This window comes from Castor canadensis, chromosome 13 (assembly GCF_047511655.1).
Source record: "Castor canadensis chromosome 13, mCasCan1.hap1v2, whole genome shotgun sequence".
In the NCBI taxonomy this organism is placed as follows: domain Eukaryota; kingdom Metazoa; phylum Chordata; class Mammalia; order Rodentia; family Castoridae; genus Castor; species Castor canadensis.
In genome coordinates, this window is record NC_133398.1 from 71314883 (window position 1) to 71334311 (window position 19429).

A 19429-nucleotide genomic window follows, 5' to 3' on the forward strand; every position below is an offset into this window, starting at 1 on the left:
GGGGTTTTACATTTCTAATTTTTCTATGTGTTTCCATTAGGTTAATGAAGAAGTTAGAGCATTCCTGGAAAGCACTTGTCTATGACGGGGTGAGTGACATGTGTACTTGTTAAGCTGCCTTACTTCTGACTTTTCAGAAACTCCCAAGGAACTGTGTCCCTAGATTTAAGAGGAGAGGAACTAAGGCCTTTGTAAACTCAGAATCTTAGACTGGCAGGCTGGTTCAAATCTGAGAACAAAGTCCACATAAATTTGAATAGCTATTCAAATCATTGACATCCAGCGTAGTGCCTACAGAGAGGCCAGGAAAACACAATGATGACTGTTTCTGTGTGAAATGCAAAGTTCCTCATCATGAGCTAATGAGGGAAAAAAGAGGAAGGCTTTTTCAAAGGGAAGGTTAGGGCCGCTGAAATGAAGTTCTCAGAAGCTGAGAAGCTACTAGGGGGTCCTTGAGCCCTGACTTTGTGGAAGACAGCCCTGGAGTTAAACTCAACCTGGTTTCTCACTAGTTAACAGGGTGTGGTAATAGTACCCATCTGTTGTGAAGGTGAGACAAGGTGATGTACTTTAGTGGTCAGTACAATGCCTAACACATGATAAGGACCTGGAAGTGAAAATGTTTATATTGATATGGATTTATGTATTATTTATTTATGTTACACATTTACATATGCTGACTGATATGGAGATGTCATAAGAGTCATGTCTTAACCAAAGAAAAACTCAGTTGGCAAAGAGCAACTTCTCTCTCTCTCTCTCACTCACCCACACAGTCACACAGTCACATCTAAATGTCACATTTGAACTTCCTGCTGCTAACCAACCATTTCTTGGCCTAAACCTCCCTCAGTAAATGACTTGATGTGACACTTCCAAAGAATATATTGATCAATGATTTGGCCACCCATTTCCCTTGAAGGTGTTAGGAAACACTTTCCTTTGAAAGGGGATAAATTATAGATGCTATTCTTCTTTCTGGAAAAGAACACACATTTTCCGTTCTGTGGAAGACTGTTAATAACCTTCCAGCATGAAAGATCTGCATTCGCCCGTGGACTGAGCACTGACCCTCCTTCCCTCCCTCACAATGTACTTTTAAACAACAGGCTCACAACTTTGTTCCTGAGAGGGAAGCCCAGACTTATTCACATCAAAGATCTTCCTATGAAAAGGTCAAGGTGGAAGTCAACTCCCTGTATAGCTATCCTTATCTCAACCAGCAAAAACCCTTGTTCCTTCCTATTATTGCTTATACTCTCTCTTCAACAAAATTGGAGATAAGGGCAAAATAGTTTCTGCCAGGTAGTGAGGGGTAGAGGGGAGAGGGAGAGGCGGGGGAGTAGGAGAGGGGGTGGGGGAAGGGGGGAGAAATGACCCAAACATTGTATGCACATATGAATAAAATAAAAATTAAAAAAAAAAAAGAAAAGGTCAAGGTGGTAGGTTAATTTTAGTTCTCCTTCTAGCTGAGAAAGGTAGAAAAGACATAGCCCCTTAAAAGTGGAAGGGAGAGACAGCATACACCCACATGATTTTCATTCTTTGTCACCAAGTTGAGATTCCTGATCTCAATGGCCTCGGCCCATATTGGCTAGATGCTTCTAAGAAGCCCCCACCTTTTATTTATTTAAAACATGCCTTCTGGCTTTTAAGTTTTATGGTTTTTAAAGAAAATCTCTGCGCCAATTATTTATTTGTAAAATCATAAGAACCATCCAGATTTATTTTGGTTTGTAGCTCTTAATTAGACAGTGCTTTTCATACCAAAGACAACATTCTCCTTTAAAGGCAGGTGCTGAGTCTGAGCCTTTCTGAATCCCTCTTGTGTCCTGCCAGTATTTCTGCACAACTGTATTTGTTATGAGAAGGTGTCCACTTCAGGCAGAAGCTGTCCGGATCCTAGGAAAAGTGCAGGTTACCCCAGGGTAAATGTCCTGCCACATCTACAGCCTCCTCAAGGCTCTACAGATCATTTGTGATGTGGCAGAAGAGGTTCTGTGTACTGCACTCTTCCTAACACACTGTAAAATGGCAGGTTATCCCAACTAAGCACACACAAATGCCCCTGTGACAGATGAGGAAACTGAGGTCCTACAACTCTGCTGTTCCCAAGATCACTTGGCCTTTTAAAGGTAGAACTCATGGGGCTGGTAGAATGGCTCAACTGGTAGAGCACCTGCTTAGCAAGCATGGGGCCCTGTGTTCAAACCCCAGTACCGCCAAAAGAAAAAGAAAAACTAAAGTTGGAACTTACACCAGAACCAGGTTTCCTGACTTTTGATCATTATATGTTTTTTATTCCACCCCCACTGCAGACCCGTTGTAGTGTCCACTCTTAAACTTCTAGAAATTTCCCTATTAAAATCCACAAACCTGGATCCAAAATGGGGTATTGCATGGGCAAGAAAATTTACTCTCACTAGAAATGTACAGCTTGGATAGTCAATGAATGATTACTAAGTGAACATAGAGAATCAGCTCCTGTATCCAGTCTCTCCTGGATTTGCAATAAGATGACCTTGCAGTTAGCATCTAACTCATTTCCCATCCGTGTGACCAGTGGGTAATTCAGGTAACACCTGGCAGACTTGTCTCCTAGGAAGCTGCCTAGCATCTACTCGCTTTTTTACTTGGAGATAAAGCCAAAATGTTCCTTTAACTTAATTTTCACTCTTCCATTTGGGTCATTTTGTTTATATTAACAATTTTTGTTCATGACAAAGAGTGCCAGCGTTCATTGACACTTGGAGCACTGATTGCCTGTAAGAAAAGAATTTAAAAGTCAACACATACACACACACACTGCTACAAATAAGAATCAGCTGTTTTGATTTGTGGAGTAAAATTCTTTCACTGTCTCTCCCAGCATCTAATGCTCCCTTTTGTCTGGAATTTCCAGAATTTTCATTCTCATTGAGTCTGTGCCCCCTGCCCCAGCCCCAGCCCCAGCCTCCTGGGCCCCACAGAAACAGACATGGCTCTCCCTAGCTCTTGGCTGTTTCAGGTTGAGGGTATTGCCTACCAGAGAGCCATTTGCGGAGCTCTTTCTTCTGACCTGAGATGAACTCTCTGAGAGGTAACCTGTGGTCTTTGGTTTGTTTTTTCAGGATACTGTTTCAGTTCATAGACCAAGTTTTTATGCAGACAGATTTCTAAAGTTTATGAATTCCAGAGTTTTCAAGAAAATTCAAGGTAAGATTCCTGTGAAAATTTCTTACTTCTACTAACACTTTAGGGCTGACTTCTCCATGCATCTGTGCAAGATTTTTATTGGAAGAGTTGGACTTTTTTCCCTACAGTGGTAGTCACTTAGTAATTATGGTCAGGTATCCCAATCAGTATTGTTGATAACCATTAGTTCTATTTTGTGGTGAAGAAAATTAGACACTGTGTATATGTCCAACCATATATAATGTGTTAGTTAAATTTATTATAGTACAGTCAAATAGTGGAACAGTACACAACCAATAAAAATGAAATGTAGAGGCACAGTTGGTCCCATTAAGTATAGATTTATGCAATCTATGTGGTTATTGTTCTATATACCTTATAAGGCCACCAAAACTCTAGTGAGACATAAAACTATTTACAGGGGTTATTTTCTTGGAATATTTTCTAGAATATATCACGTTAGGCCACAAAACAAGTCCTAATCAATTAAAAAAGATTGAAGTTATACAAAGTATCTTTTTCTATTCTGAACTGATATTTTTATGAGTGTAATTTCTGATAAATGTGTCCAATTGGGGATTATTTACTTGGGATAGATTCCAAGAAAGTATATGAGTATTCAAGAGCACATAACTACACAGAGGACTGGACCGCTGAAGGCTCCCACAGTCTGTATCCTAACAGCCCTCAGTCAGAATTATGCTTTTTAAATTGAGCCACTCTGAGAAGTCAGAAATCTTATCTAGTTCTTTTGTTTTGCATTTCTTGAGTACTGGCAAAGTTTAGCCATTACTCATGTTTATTAGTCATTTATAAGTCCTTTGAGAATTGAGGTTTGTAACATTTGCCCATTTATATTGGGTGTTTATTATTCCAGATGATTTATATGAACTCTGTTCTGTATATTAAAGACATAACTTCCTTTTTCCCTCATTATTCCAAGAAAAACTTTTTTCGCATTGATGTCACTGTCTCAGTGACATCTCCAATTGAGGCCACCATCAATTAAATTGTCTGCCTCAAGTTTTTCTGGCCTAAGATCTCCTCCACCATGTTGGAGACCCTGAGTTTCCTTGCATCCCCCAGTGCGTTTGCAGAGATGTGGCCTTTCATGTCCCAGCCTTAGGAGGACTCTTCAGGAAACACACATACCCATCTTGGCAGATGTGTTTTCTTAGCAGCATGTGAATGAATGTAAAATCAATGACTTCTTCAGTTCCCAAAAAAACACAGCATGTGCTACAAGTTTTCCCAATGTGTATGGCTTACCATGCCTTTTTTTTTTTTTTTTTTGGCGGTGGTACTGTACTAGGGTTTGAGCTCAGGGCCTCACTCTTACTAAGCAAGTACTTTACAACTTGAGCCAGTCCACCAGCCCTTTTTGGGTTGTGTATTTTCAAGATAGGGTCCCACAAAGTATTTGCCTGGGCTGGCCTTGAACTGTGATCCTCCTGACCTTTGCCTCCCAAGGAGCTAGGATTACAGGTGTGAGCCACCAGTGCCCAGCTTATCATGCTTTTAATGTAAGAATCTTTCACTTCTTAAGCCTGTTTTTTTTTTAAAGTGTTGTTAAGGTATAAGTCATATACCATACCCTTTAAATGGTTCTTCGTATGTTCACTAAAATCTAACTTTAGAACATTTTTGTTACCCCATAAAGAAGCCCCATCCTTCTGCATTCCTCCTCTTCCCAGTGCCAGCAGCTACCCCTTCACTTCTATCTGTGATGTTACCAGTATTCCACATTTCGTAGAAATCATGTAATCGTGACCTTTTTGTTGTAGCATGTTATCTGTACTTTACTCTTGTGGTTTGGTTTTGTTTTGAGACGGGGTCTTGCTGTGTAGCTCAGGCTGACCTTGAACTCAAGATTCTCCTGTCTCTCAGCCTCTCAAGTGCTGGGATTATAGACATACTACCCTGCCTGGCTACTTTTTAAAATGTATACTACATGGTAAGGGAGGGGGTGGGGGCAGGGGGGAGAAATGAACCAAGCCTTGTATGCACATATGAATAATAAAAGAAAAATGAAAAAAAAATGTATACTACATTTTACTATTCTCAGTTGATAGACATTTGGATTGTTTATAGTTATGAATGCTATGAGTAATGCCGCTATGAACACTGAGGTACAAGGCTTTGTGCGGATGTGTATTTTCATTTCTATTGCACATATACCTAAGAGTGTAAATGATGAATCAGGTAATTACTTTAAAATTTCCAGGAACTGCCAAACCCTTTTCCAAAGAAATAGCACCACCAGCAATATATAAGGGGGTTCCAATTTTCTCACATCCTCATTAACATATGTCACCCTCTGTCTGTTTTGTCTTCACCATCTTAGCATAAATTAGGACCTCACTGTGATTTTGATTTGCAGTTCTCTAAGAGCTAGCAATCTTGAATATCTTGTTGTGTGCTTATTGATGATTTGTATCTTCTTTAGAGAAATGTTTATACAAATTCTTCACCCATCAGTACTTGGGTCATTTGTCTTTTTGTCATTGAGTTGTAAGAGTTCTCTATGACTCTGGACACAAGTCTATTATCAGATATGTAAATTACAAATATTTTCTTCTATGCTATGGGTATCTTTTTGCTTTTTGGATGGGGTCCTTTGAAGCACAAAATTTCTTAATTTTGTTTTAGTCTAGTTCAGAGAAAAAAATGTTAGACTAAGTCCTGAAAATTTAAGCCAGAGTTTTCATTAAGAAGATAAATAAGAGCAGCTGAAGGAAAGGGAAGAGTGTGGTCATGCCACAGGGTCAGGTGGGTGAGCTGGAAAGTAGTCATATATGGATACAGCTAAGTACCAGAACATAAGGCTGGAAATGGGCACAGGACCCCTAGCCCCAGACATGGGTTAGCCAAAGACAAATCCAGGAGTTTCTTTCACAGAAAATTAATAAACCCACAATGCAAACTGTCTTTCAAGATTACCCTGTCAAAATTAGTACCTGAGGATTTAGATTTTCTGCCAGATCCAAGTTATTGTCTGCTAAGTGAGGCCTAGCTTATTCCTTTAAGGAAGAAATTCATCATTTAAGACATAAGTAAATTCTTTCTTCCGGTGCTCTATGGCAGAGGTTTGTTTCCAGGCCCTCTCTGCTCGGTCATGGGTGGTGCTGACTATAAACAAGGGAGAGTTGTTTCTTTTTCCAGGCTTTTGGCTGGAAAAAGGCTAGGTCTCCTGATTGCTGTGCAGTCACGCACTGCTCCCACCTCACCCGGGTTTAACATTCACCCTGGAACAACAGTATAGAAAAGCAATTCTCAAACCTTTTGGTCTTAAGCCCACTTTATAGTCTTAAAAGATTGTTGAGATAACCAAAGAGGTTTTATTTATGTGTAGTTGTCTGTATTTCACATATTAGAAACCTAAATTGAGAAAATATTATAAAATTTATTAATTCTTACCACTTAATAATAAAAAACTACTGTTATGTTAACATAAGTCAGTTTTAACAAAAAAATAAGATTTTAATATAAAAATAATTGTGAAAAATTTTATTTTCCAAAACAAGTAGTGAGAAAAGTGGCACTATTTTAACTTTTCTTCAAATCCCTAATGTCTGACTTAGTGGAAGATAGTTGGAGTCTCACACTGGCATCCAAATTCAGTCTAAAGGGTCTGTATGCCCAGGTCACACAGCATCTGGAAAGGTCTAGGTATGTGTGAGAAAAAGAATGAAAAAGGCCCATAATGTCCCATGTTATGAAAAATAGTCTTAGCCTTACAGACTAAGGTCTCAGGGACCTCTAACAGACCCCAAACCACATCTGGTATCCTCTGACTTAGAAACCTAAAAATACTACATTAAAAGGCAAGATATTATCAAAGCTTATAAAAGTTAGCAGAAGGAATGTTATGGCAGAAGCCGGAGTGGGGATAATTTCTTCAGACCTGTAAAACAAGAGGGACCAGCATTTAATAGAATAGAGACATAAGGAAAATAAGTTCTTTGGTCCATTTAGTTATCATTAAAATCGACTTTAATCAGTTTTTTAAACAATCAAAATCTCCTTTCCGTAAAAAGCAAATTCTAGTTTTATCTTTAACACACACACACACACACACACACTTTAACAGAAAAAGGAACACTAAAGAGTTAGAAACTGAAGGAAACAAGAAAGACCCCTGGGGTTCATGCTGTCTGGCTCTGTAACCTGGAGTATCGCACTCTTTCTATCCTCCATTTCTGGGCCTACGAAAGGACTTAGCCTCCCTCAGCCGTGTGGATAATTTGAAACAGACAATGTGAGTGTTAGCTTCCAAACGCGAAAGCCCTAGGCTACAAACCTTATTTAGGATGATGACAATATTATTATGATTGTAAGTCTGCTCAGGGGATAGATAAACCTTCCCTTCCCTATAAGTAGAGAGATCACCCTTCATCCTTCCCTCATTTGTGTGTCCCAAAGTCCTTCTCCAATTAAATTCTTGCAAACAGGAAGGCCCCCAATGAGCACCGTAATCTAAGCTCTGAGATTCCCAAAGCTAAACACAGTTACTCTAATACATTTGCTGTCAGTTTACCCCTTTATGTAAAGCTCCAAAGGAGAAGAGACACTGCCAAAAACAAGTTCAAGGGAAGCATAAAAAGGCTCCGCCTCCCACTCCCCTTCCTATTTCCTCCAAGGACATTCCCTAGCAATATTCACAGGAAGAATTACTGAAGTGAAAAATGAATAGAAATAGGGATGATTCCATTGTAGCTGAAGCAGCTCCCACTGTCAGTCACAGGCTTGGGCACGATGGTTTGGGAAGTACATTTCCATTGGCTCTGGTTCCCTGGGCACTTCTGAAGTTGGAAAATGCTGTCTAGACAAGATGGGGAGTGAATTATACATCTGACACAACCATGACCTTGAGAGAATCCTAGAAAGGACTCTGAGCTTTCAGGGGAAAACACAGAAAGAAAAAAGCATCCAGAAGTAACTTGGCTAGCATGGGCAACATGAGTACAAGATGAAACATTGGCATGTGTAGAAAGTTCCAGTCCCCAGTTAACAAAGCTGGGGTCATGAGAATTCTCCAGACTCACCATCTGCATTTATCAACTCAGTCAGCCTCCTCCCAGCACTAGGAAAACAATGTTTGGAGGAGGAAAAATATTTCTTTAGTAGGAAAACATGAAGTTCACCTCAAATAAGACTATTTCAAAATACGGAGAGAAAATTCCAACTTGAATTTTTTTCTAGGATATTTTTATTGAGGTCAGGTCATTGTGCACAAAGAGTTTGGCCAAAGCACAGAAAATTTCATCTCCTCGCTGTGCCTGCGTGTGTGTGTGTGTGTGTGTGTGTGTGTGTGTAAAATGAGGCTTTTGCCTTCTTAAATGATGACTAAAATGTTAGTAAATAATAAATAAAATATTAACTTAAAAATATGAATCCCATTTTACAAGGTTCTTTGGGAGATTTATTTGTTTTTGAGATAGGGTTTCCCTATATAGCCCAGGCTGACCTTCAACTCCAACTGCCCCAGCCTCCAGAATGCTGGAATCACAGGTGTACACCACCAGACCCGGCTTTTACAAGTATTTTTATTTGTCTCCTTTTTCTTTTCTGCCTAGCTTTGAAGGCCTCACCTTCAAAGAAAAGATGCAATTCCATTGCCGCCTTAAAGGCGACCTCACAGGAGATCGTGTCCTCAATCAGCCAAGAATGGAAGGATGAGAAACATGACTTACTGACAGAAGGACAGAGTTTTAGCAGCCTCGATGAAGAAGGTAAAGACTGTAGTTTTAACAAAAAGAAAAATTCTAATGACTCATTAATATAAGTAATGCAAATTCACAGTAGAACAACTAGGAAATACCTACTCTAAGAGATAGTCCATCAATTAAATTTTAGAGAATGTCTATAATAATAATATAAACAGTACAATAATATAAACAGTAGTTCATATTATATAAATATAATATAAACAGTAATATAAGCTGTTTATATAATAATATAAACAGTAGTTTATGGGAAACATTAGAAAACACTAAAATATTCAAAAATAAAATAAAACTATAAATTTATAAGTCCACAACCTGATGGTAACAAATACTAACATTTTCTTATTTTCATTTCTAGACTTTGTTCTATGCATGTACATATATTTACATTCATGCATATGTATCCATGTACATAAATGATAGGTTGTCTCTTCAGTTATTTTGATCTTCTTTGATGAATTTAAATAAAGTTTTATAGTATTCTCCTTGATTAGCACAAATTAAGATTTATCCCTTAGATAAATAAAGAGAGGTTGACATAGATGTACATTTTCTGTCTTTTAAAATAGCACCTTTTCTTAAGAACTGGGTGTTCTGACTATTTGTTGCTACTACATATATCACATCTTTTTTCTCTCATAGTTGCTGGCTAGGACTTCTGGTACAAGGATGACTAGAAGTGGTGTTTGTGGGCAGCCTTGCCTCCTCCTCAGTTTAAAAGGAATGCTTCTAACATTTCACTGTTGAAAAAGCAGTGTGCTGTACTTGGCTCCCATAGTCAGGTCAAGGAAGTTCCTTTCTCTTCCCTAGTTTGCTAAAAATTTTTACCAAGAATGAGTACTAAAGGCAGGTACTCTGTCTCACACTTATAATCCCAGTTGTTTGGGAGGCAGAGATCAGGAGGAGCATGGTTCCAGGCCAGCCAGAGCAAAAAATTAGCAAGACACTATCTCAACAAGAAAGCTGAGTATGCTAGATCACTGTAATGCCAGCTAAGTGGGAGGCAGAAGTAGGAGGATCACTGTCCCAGGCCAGCCACCAGCAAAAACACAAGATCCTGAAAAATAACTGAAGCGAAAAAGAGCTGAGGGCATGTTTCAAGTGCTAGAGTGCCTGCCTAAAAAGTGCAAGGCCCTGAGTTCAAACTCCAGTACCCAACACACACAAAGAGTAGTGAGTTTTAGTAAATATTCTTCTCTGTCAACTGAATTGATCATTTGATTTTTCTCTTCTAATCTAATAAGACATTTTAGATCTTCCTATCATTGTATCCTTTTGAGAATCCCAACATTTCCTACAGAAACAAGACCTGTACTTCCTATAGAAGTAAAACCCTTCATAGGGGGTTTCTTTTCTTCAGCGTGGTCAGCCTCAGCTGCCGTTCCTACCCTGTGGCATTTATCCACTCGTGCTACTCTAGTTTCTGTGGTTCTCATCCTGTCATAAACCAGCTTATGTCCAGAGCTAATGGTTTCAACAAAAGAGTTAACAAGTTGCCCCATATCCTGGCAGATACTCGTCCTCTTCCCTTGAGCTGACTGCAGCATGGTCTACCCCACCATGCTCCCTGGTTTTCTGAAAGCACTCAGAAAACTGCAGGTGTCTACAGTCTGGAAAGTACGACAAACTTATTTTTAAATTATATTAGTTAAACTTTAAAATAGAATATGACCACTAAAGTTTAAGCAATGGCTCCATTTGTTAATCTAGGGGGGGAGGAAAGTACAATAAATATACAGCATTGTACCCAGGAAGTCTGGAAATTTGGGGAGTAGTAAGCCTGTGGTGCTTTTTTCAGAAGAATTACTGGCTTGTGCTTCAAGTTCAGAGACACTGTACTGACAAGGTCTCTGAAGGTCAGAGATAACCCTATAGAGCCTATTCTTTGAAAATGTACCCTACTATTACCAAATGAGTTTATCTTCACAGTCTTCTTTAGGTACAGGTTTGACCTTCGTTAGCACTCTGTATTTGAGGACTTCTTTCAGAGTGCTCGAGTCATTCCCACATTTCCTCTAGTTTTTGGCCATTTGTTTTCTGCATTCTCAGTATGTCCACATTACATTCCTTCTCTACTGCCCTGTAACAAATTACCACAACCGTAGCAACTTAAAATAATACCCATTGATTAGCGGGCAGTTCTGTAAGGGAGAAGACAGGCTAGTTCTTTACACAGGACCTCAAGGCAGAAATCAGGTTTCAGCTTCACTGAGTTCCTATCTGGAGATGCCTGAAAAGAATCCTCTTCTGGGTTCATTCATGTCATTGGCAGAATTTGGTTCCTTACACTTATTGGGCTGGGTCCCCTCTTCCATGCTGTCTGACATGCTCAGTCCCCTAGGGACCATGCCATGGAGGCTCCTCTGTCTACAAACAGAAAATTCCTTCCCAGTCAGTCCCCTTAACATTTGGACTCCCTGATTGTCTCTGACCTCTAGGCCCAGATTTAAACAGCTCATGTGATTAGGTCAGGCCCCTTGGATCATCTCCCCTTCACCTAACTCAAAATTAGTCCACTCAGAGTAACCTGAATTACATCTGCAGAGTCCCTTTTCCCAGATTGTTTGGAATAATCACAGGAGTGATATCTCCTCAGATTCACAGGTCCCATCATGCTCAAAGGGAGAGCAAGCAAGAGTGAGGGTCCATCAGGAATCATGTTAGAATTCTACATCAGTTTTATAAAGAAACTGAAGGATATAGGAAGATAAAGAAGTAATCCCTTCCTTCAAAGAGCTACTCCTCATGGAAGGGGGGTCAGCTACTCAGTACACAGATGAAGTGTGTCCTGGGCAAAGGGACTTTTGCCCAGATTCCACTGGAATCTAATGTCAGGTTATCTTTAAAACCAAGCTTTCATATTTTCTCTCTATTTAATGGGAAGTCGGGATTGAGTATATTGAAGATTGCTAGCTGGCATTTAAAATTGAAGCCTTTCTCATGTTTGAATGTGGAGCACTTTGGCTAATCATGTTTTTATTCATTTATAAACTTTTTGGTGGTACTGGGGTTTTGAACTTGCAGTACTGAGCCTGGCACTTGCTCTGTCACTTCAGCCATGCTTCCAGCCCTTTTTGCTTTAGTTATTTTTCAGATAGGTTCTTATGTTTTTACCCAGGGCTGGTGTAGGACCATATTTCGCCCCCAGTGTAGCTGAGATTACAGATGGATGTACACCACCATGCCCAGCTTATTTTTTAGATAGGGCTTTTGCTAAGTTTTTTGTCCAGGCTGGCCTTGAACCATGATCCTCCTGATCACCTGATGTCCTTATCTCCACCTTTCACACACCTGGGATTACAGATGTGTGCATGCCTGGGTTATTCATGGTTTAGAAGCAAAGTCATCATCCATATCGTTTAGTGTGTTGTCTGGTCCTAGACCAAAGTCCATCCTTTCCTGTCCTGGCCCCATTTTCCCTCCATGCCTGTCTTTACCCCACCATACACACTCCTTCACATCCAAAATTCAAGGATTGGAGCATCCCTAATTATGCACATGGCCCTGAGTTCAAGCCTCAGAACCAGGAAGGAAGGGAGGAAAGGAAGGGAGGGAGGAGGAAAGGAAGGGAGGGAGGAGGAAAGGAAAGAGGGAGGGAGGAGGGAAGAAAAGAAGGAAGGAAGGAAGGAAAATAAGTCAAATTACTATATAGTGTCTGTTAGGATCATTTTCTATTTACATACTGAAAGCACATGATTTTGAATCCCTTGTGTCTCTCAAGCAATGCCAGATGCACCTTCAGGTTATATTGTATCTATTACCATCTGGTTTAGTTCAGTTTGAAGGTAAGATGTTTGGTTAGACAGCAGGAAGGTCAAATTACCCATTAAAAAAATCAGCCTGGCTAGAAACGTCAACACAGCAACTCTCAAGGCTACAACACGATGATGTAGAAACTACTCCAGGAATGGGGAGGCGGGAGGGTAAAGGAGGATGATGGAGCTGGTGAATTCAACTATGATATAGTTAATATATTATCAGAACCTTTGTAAATGCCACAATGTACCCCCACCTAGCACAACAATTTAAAAAAAATGGAAAAAAAAAAAAAGATAAACCACATAGATTCCAGAGAGATGGGCGTGGGACACTGCTGAGCATTCCTCTTTCCTGACAAGGGAAGGCTCTTACATAAGTGTTCTCTTGGTTCATAAAATTTAAAAGAGAAGGAAGAGTTTTCTCACTTTTATGAAGGTACCTTACTGTTAGAACGTAATGTCAAGAGCAGCTTTGATCACATTGAAAGGTATGGATGGGCTCATACAGGACTGAGGCACAGAGGACTACTGCTCTGTTGAGATGCTTCTTTGCTGGCCCTTAAAAGGTCTGCTTGGGTCTAAACTGAGTCATTGAGGCATGCATCTCATGGGGAGCGCAAAGCAGGTCTCTCTCTTCTGTACTCTGCCAGTCATTCTTTCAATGTCTGTCAGATCACCCTTAGGCTCCAAGGAGCTTTTATGTCATCTTTTTAAAATAGTAAATCACTTCATTAGGTTTTTAAAAGAACATTCCTAATGTCATTTCCAGAAGCCATTTTGTAAATGAATGCCATTTCCCCTCTGCTTAACCTGTTTGCCAGCAGTATTTTACATTTCTGCCGTAGTTCAGAAGAGCACAGTAAATTCATAATTTCGTTTGCAGTCTGATAGATAAAATGAAGGCTTTTGACTCATTTAAATATCATAGATACTAAAGCAGCATGTGTTACTGAGACTCATGAGTGTGTGTGGCTCTCGTTCCCCAGCCCTGGGATCCCGACACAGGCCTGACCTGGTGCCTAGTACTCCATCGCTCTTTGAAGCTGCTTCTTTAGCAACCACAATTTCTTCTTCTTCCTTGTATGTTGGTGAACACTGTCCCCACGACAGGACTACGCTGTATTCAAACAGGTAACACTTAACACAATCAGATACCAATCAGACTGTCACTGTGTCAACCTCAGGCCTAAAGCAGTGTCTCTGAGTGAGGATATGTTGTCGTTAGCAGTCAGGATTTGCCTGTCCCCTTCCTCGCAACTAGCGGAGGACATGTTTGACTTTTATTGTGGCAAACATACGTTTGAGGGAAAGTCCTCCTGTTTTTCTTTTACAGCTCATCATTATGTCATGATGTAGAAATTATATAGTCAGCCTTGACTGTATGGAAGAAGACAAATCTTTTGTCATTTTTATTTTAGCAGTTTCTGTGCATAGACTTTTTAAGTTGTGAGTATCAGTGAATGTTACACAGATAGCTACCAAAACGTTTTCATATTCTCTTTTGTATGTGTGATCTTAGCAATTATAGTAAACAGAATAATAGCCCCTAAAATTGCCCATCTAGTTCCTGAACCTGTGAACAAAAAGGACATTGCAGATGTGATTAAGAATCCTAGGTCTAAGAGTGTAGCTCAGTGAGAGAGCATGCTTAGTATGTGTGAGGCCCCAAATTTGACCTCTAGCACCAAGAAAAAACAACAACAACAAATAATATCTGAAAATCTGGCCCAGCCCCATGCACCTGAAAGTCCTCACTACTTGGGAGACTGAATGTAAGGATCCAGGAATTCAAGATCAGCCTGGGGCTACATAGTGAATTCCCATGGCATTAAAAAAAAAAAAGAAAGCAAGAAAAGGAATCCCAAAATGGGAAGTATACCCTGAATTATCCAGCAAGGCCCAATATCATCACAAGGTCTTTATAAGAGGAAAATAGGATGATCAGAATTAGAGAAAATATGACAACAGAAGCAGATTCAGAGAGAGAAGGACTTAAGGATGCTATGGTGCTGGCTTTGACAATGGAGGAGGAGACATGAGCTGAGGAAGGCAGGTGTAACCTAGAAACTGAGCAGGATAAGAAAATGAATTCTCTGCTAGAGCTAGAGTTTCACAAAGGAACACGGCCCTGCCAGCAGATTAAATTGTAGGACTTCTCACCTCCAGAGTCGTGAGATAATAATTTGTGTTGGTTTAAGCCATGAAGCATGCTATTCATTACAACAGCAGTAGGAAACTTACACAGTGACTCTCAAATAGTTAATGTGAAGTAAGTACTGAAGAAGGTTGCTAAAATGTCTTAAGTAAAAATGCAATTTGTTATTTGGCGGTATTCCTTTTTAAACAAAATATTCTTCAGTATTGGTTCTAGTGGTAGAAAATGACGTCCTTACAAAGAAATCACAACATTATCTGTGGGATTCACTGTTTTATTTTCTGTTTTTACATGTGTATCTATACAACTATCTTCAGTTCCCGGAGAGGTACTAATAGGTGTAGGTTCTCAATAATTAACTGTCAATGTTAAACTAGATCGGTAGTCACTGTCAGTCTGGAGAAGTAAGGTAAGTGGCAAGATGAGTCACAAATCTTAGTTGGGCCTGACTTTGGATTGTTCCACTTGCAGGACCAACAAACAAGAAGGGCTCCATATAAATTATATAACTTTCCTGAACTATATAAAAGTAATTTTATCTGGTCAACCTGCTTGGATTGAAGGAATTTAAACTGACTTAATGTAATTCCTAATATTAATATGTAATTCAGTGTTCAAATTTGGCAAAGCAGCAGTTTTTCCTATCTGTATGGTACAGCCAAATACACAGGTCTAAAGAAAGGTCTTTGTTCTCAAGTATAAATGGCAGTTCAAAAGGTCTCAGGAAGTTCTCAGCAAGGTCAAGAGCAGTCCTCATGGGATGACATGGTACCTGCTTACAGTTTGCTACTGTGATTATTATTAGGAGCGTATCATTAGATGTGCTCTTAAATCATTTACTAAAATTTCCAGCATGAAAATAATAGCATTTTTTTGGTAGTAGTATGAGCAGGGGGTGTTGTTGTTAAGTGTCAGTCTTTTGACCAGAGGTAATAAACTCCCGGTATTGAAGGTCTCCACGATCTGGCCTCCTCCTGACTCCCAGTCTGTCCTGGCCAGACTGGAAACTACCTCTGCCTGCTCCCAGAGCTATGCTATAATTCTGGGTTCTTTCCTTTGTGCTGATGCTGGCTGGCACGTAGATTTGAATGATGGAAATAAAAAATAGTGAGCTGTCTGTGATATTCTTCCCTTTCTTTTGGGAAGTGAATTGTTTTTAAATAAATCTTTGATGTTGTAATTTGATATCTTATATTTAGCTATCAGCCAGGGTTCACATACAAGATCAAGAACCTACTCCAACCAGGCATGATGGCACACACCTGTAATCCCAGCACTTGGAGGTTGATGAAAGAGGGTTGCAAGTTGCAGACCAACCTGGGCTACATAGGAGGACCCTGTCTCAAAAAGAAAGGAAGAAAGGAAAAGAAAGAAGGAAATAAGGCAGGGAGGAAGGGAAAGAGGGAAGGAGAGGAGAATGGAGAGAGAGGAAGAAAGGAGGAAGGAAGGGAGGGAGGGATGGAAGAATAGAGGGAGGAAGGAAGAAAGAAAGAAAGCAGAAACTACTCCATCTGAAGCAGAAGGGAACTGAGTGCTTACCAGGTGTATGGAAAGACGGATGGAGTGGACCCTGGGCCACATTCAAGCAGGTGCCCTGCCAATGGAAGGCACCCAGAAAAACAGCATTCCCTAGAACCCAGAATGTTCTTAAAATGAGCCAAACATGGAAAAATCAAGCAGCTTCACTGAAATCCCCAGATTCATTTGAAAAATCAATAGTTTTGACACCACTTGGCCATTTTCTCCTGGCATTTATCAGCTAGAGGGCAGAACCCTGGGACCTCCAGGTCACCATCCTCCACTTCATTCTTCTGTGCTGTCACCTGGTTGCCACCATCAATGTTTCTGCTTCTGTCTTTGATGTATAGGAGAAGCTGAAAGATGCACCATTTCCTTGGGGAAATCATAAGGAAAGGAGAGGTTTGAAGAGGCTACAAAACCCTGAAGAAAAATGATAGCCCAGGAATTCCTGGGAGTCCACACACCTATTTCCCTGACCCGCCATGCCCAGCTATAGTTATTCCCCAGGAGAACCTCACCAGCAAACTATAAAAAAATTGTCATACTTTTGTTCCCGTCAATTTTAGTGCCCTACATGGTGTTTCTAGAGGCAGTAAGTAGACATTATTCTAAGTCTCATCTGGCCCACTGAGTTTTAAACCTAGCACAGACAGCCTGGGAAGAAAATGCATTGCAAAAGAGAAAAAAGAAAATGCGTTGAATATTGATGTTATAATTCCCATGTGATTTTTCTTTTTATCTATGAATCATTTTCCTATTTAGACAAAGTGATCTGTTTTCCCCTTTTGACATTATGCCATACATATCAGTGCTAAAATAAGCATAGGTATTTCAACTAGCAGCTGTCATTCTCTTAGTCTCTTTAGATTTCTTGATTTTGCAAGGTATTAATTTGCACCTAGATAGCTCCACACCTAAATTATATACTGCAGTGGGAAACTGCTGTCTCTTACAATTCTTTCTTTTTCTTTGCAAGGATTATTCTTTATAATTTAAAAGCCCCCAATGTCTCTTAGAATACATTCCTTTTTTAAAGCATATTCCAAATTTTGACTAGGAAGCAAATATAAAAGTATATATTTAACTTGCTGGTTGGGAGTCCACAGTTTTAAGTTCCACTATCCAGTCATGGGTTTAGAGCGTGAAGATTACAGGAATAAAGAGAAACTGTCATGGGCACATTCTTTGCAGGCAAATAGTGGATTGAAGTTCTAAAATTTTGATATTTAAGTTTTTCTTTCTAGCAAGAGTTTGTTCTTTTAAAGGCAGTATAAATTGAGCACTAAGCAGTAGAAAGGCAAATGTGTTTTATCTCAAAACTAAAAGCAATTCAACTCAGTGTTGTAGAAGTGTCACACACATGAATATTCATGCTCTTTGTGATTCCCTGCACAGTTGGGAGTGCAGCTGAAGGTCTGTTTATGTGTGAGGATTGAAAACCCATTTGGTCCCAGCACATCTGTGTTCTCCCCGTCGAACATGTCCTCACAGCAGTGAGTAGCCAGTCTTGTGTTTTGCTGGTGGCTATTTCTAACAGCCAGCTCTCCTGGAGACATTTGGAATTTAATGAGAAGGACAGATGTATCAGGAAAAGCCACTGGTCATTTGTACATGGAAGAATACCTGACAAAGGCACCCCAAGTGATGAGTGCAGCATCAAGATCTTAAGGCTGAGCCGGGCACTGGTGGCTCACACCTGTAATCCTAGCTATTCAGGAGGCAGAAATCAGGAGGACCAAGGTTCAAAGCCAGCTGGGGCAAATAGTGTGAGAGACCCTTTCTTGAAAAAAAACACATTACAAAAAAGAGCTAGTGGAGTGTCTCAAATGATAGGAGCACCTGCCTAACATGTGTGAGGCCCTAAGATCAAACCCCAGTACTGCCAACAAAAACAAAAACTCTCAGGCTGAACTGGCAGATCTGACAGCAGTCCTGCACCCCTTCTTTCTGCATTGGGATGGTGAACCTAGGAGAGGAGTGAGCAGTTGCCTCTAGCCACAACCCCCTCTCCACAAATTGCTCACTACTTATATGAAAGACACCAAGTAGAGCTGTCCCAAAGTAGGTAGGTTCACAGGAGACTTTACTGCTGATAGTATGAATGAAAGTTGGTTGCAAGGACTTCTAAGAGATTCCAGTTTTCTAACCCTAACTCTTAACAAGGGGCAGAGTATACTGCAGTATCTGCTGTGGACACCACAGTTACCTGCTGTTGACACTGAATATTGAATCCAGCCTCCCCAGATTCTTTGGGCTTTTATACTTCTTAACCAGGTTACTCCTGCCTTGCAGACAGACCTGCTTACCCCCACCACCTCATCCGTTTCTCTTGCTCTTTCATTATAGTAAATCATCACTCAGGACTTTAGCCCTCAAACTGCTACTTTTCACCATTCAACATTGGGCAAGTTATGTTATTTTTATATGCCACATTTTACAAATACATTATTGTACTCTTCCCCTAAAGGATGGCTACAAAGATTAAATGTTGGAATAATTGGAAAGTAGCTATTATACCTCCTGGCACATAGTGCCATCAGAGCATTTGTTAAACAACCAAGTGCTTTGAGCCATAACCACCTTACAGCTTCCCCCATAAGTTCCAGTGTAAGAGACAAGATGTAATTATCTTTGGCAAAAAAAAGCCGTCGGAGAGCATTTTATTTGTCAGAGGCCAAAGAACCAGAAAACACATGGAATCTCACAAGGTGTCAGCTACAGAGTGTGAGGAGGCTGAAAGAGTGGAGAGGGAGGAACCCAGGTAAATACCTACCACAAGCTGTTCCCTCATGAGCCCTGCCACATCACCTGAACTTCAACTCAAGAAGCAGAACTGCCACCTGGGACCTGCTGCCACCTTACAGAAAAGGACAGTGGAGGAGGATGCCAGCTAAAGGTCCAGGAGAGTGGCAGGAACATAGTCACCTCCAGAGACACTGCCCAAACAAGGAAGAAAAAAAAGAGAGAGAAAGAAGCCAGAGACTTTAGTCCTCACCTCCTCATCCATCTCCTGCAGCATAACTGGTGAACCTGGGAAAGGAGCTATAGAATGCAGTTTGCTGACTGTCAGCCCCAGCATTGCAAAGTAGAAGAGA

At 40.3% G+C, this 19429-nt stretch overlaps 1 protein-coding gene across 8 annotated transcripts in view; it reads left to right on the top strand.

Annotated features, from left to right (window-relative positions):
• Pip5k1b (phosphatidylinositol-4-phosphate 5-kinase type 1 beta) overlaps positions 1–19429 on the top strand; it is a 273611-nt gene that overhangs the window by 201244 nt on the left and 52938 nt on the right. For 7 of the 8 annotated variants that reach the window (XM_074051983.1, XM_074051981.1, XM_074051980.1 and 4 more), the window contains 4 exons: positions 41–89; positions 3111–3195; positions 8751–8906; positions 13645–13789. In XM_074051983.1, the coding sequence (XP_073908084.1) occupies positions 41–89; positions 3111–3195; positions 8751–8906; positions 13645–13789 (435 nt within the window). The remainder of the gene's footprint in view (positions 1–40; positions 90–3110; positions 3196–8750; positions 8907–13644; positions 13790–19429) is intronic. The other variant, XM_074051987.1, reaches the window with a different exon arrangement.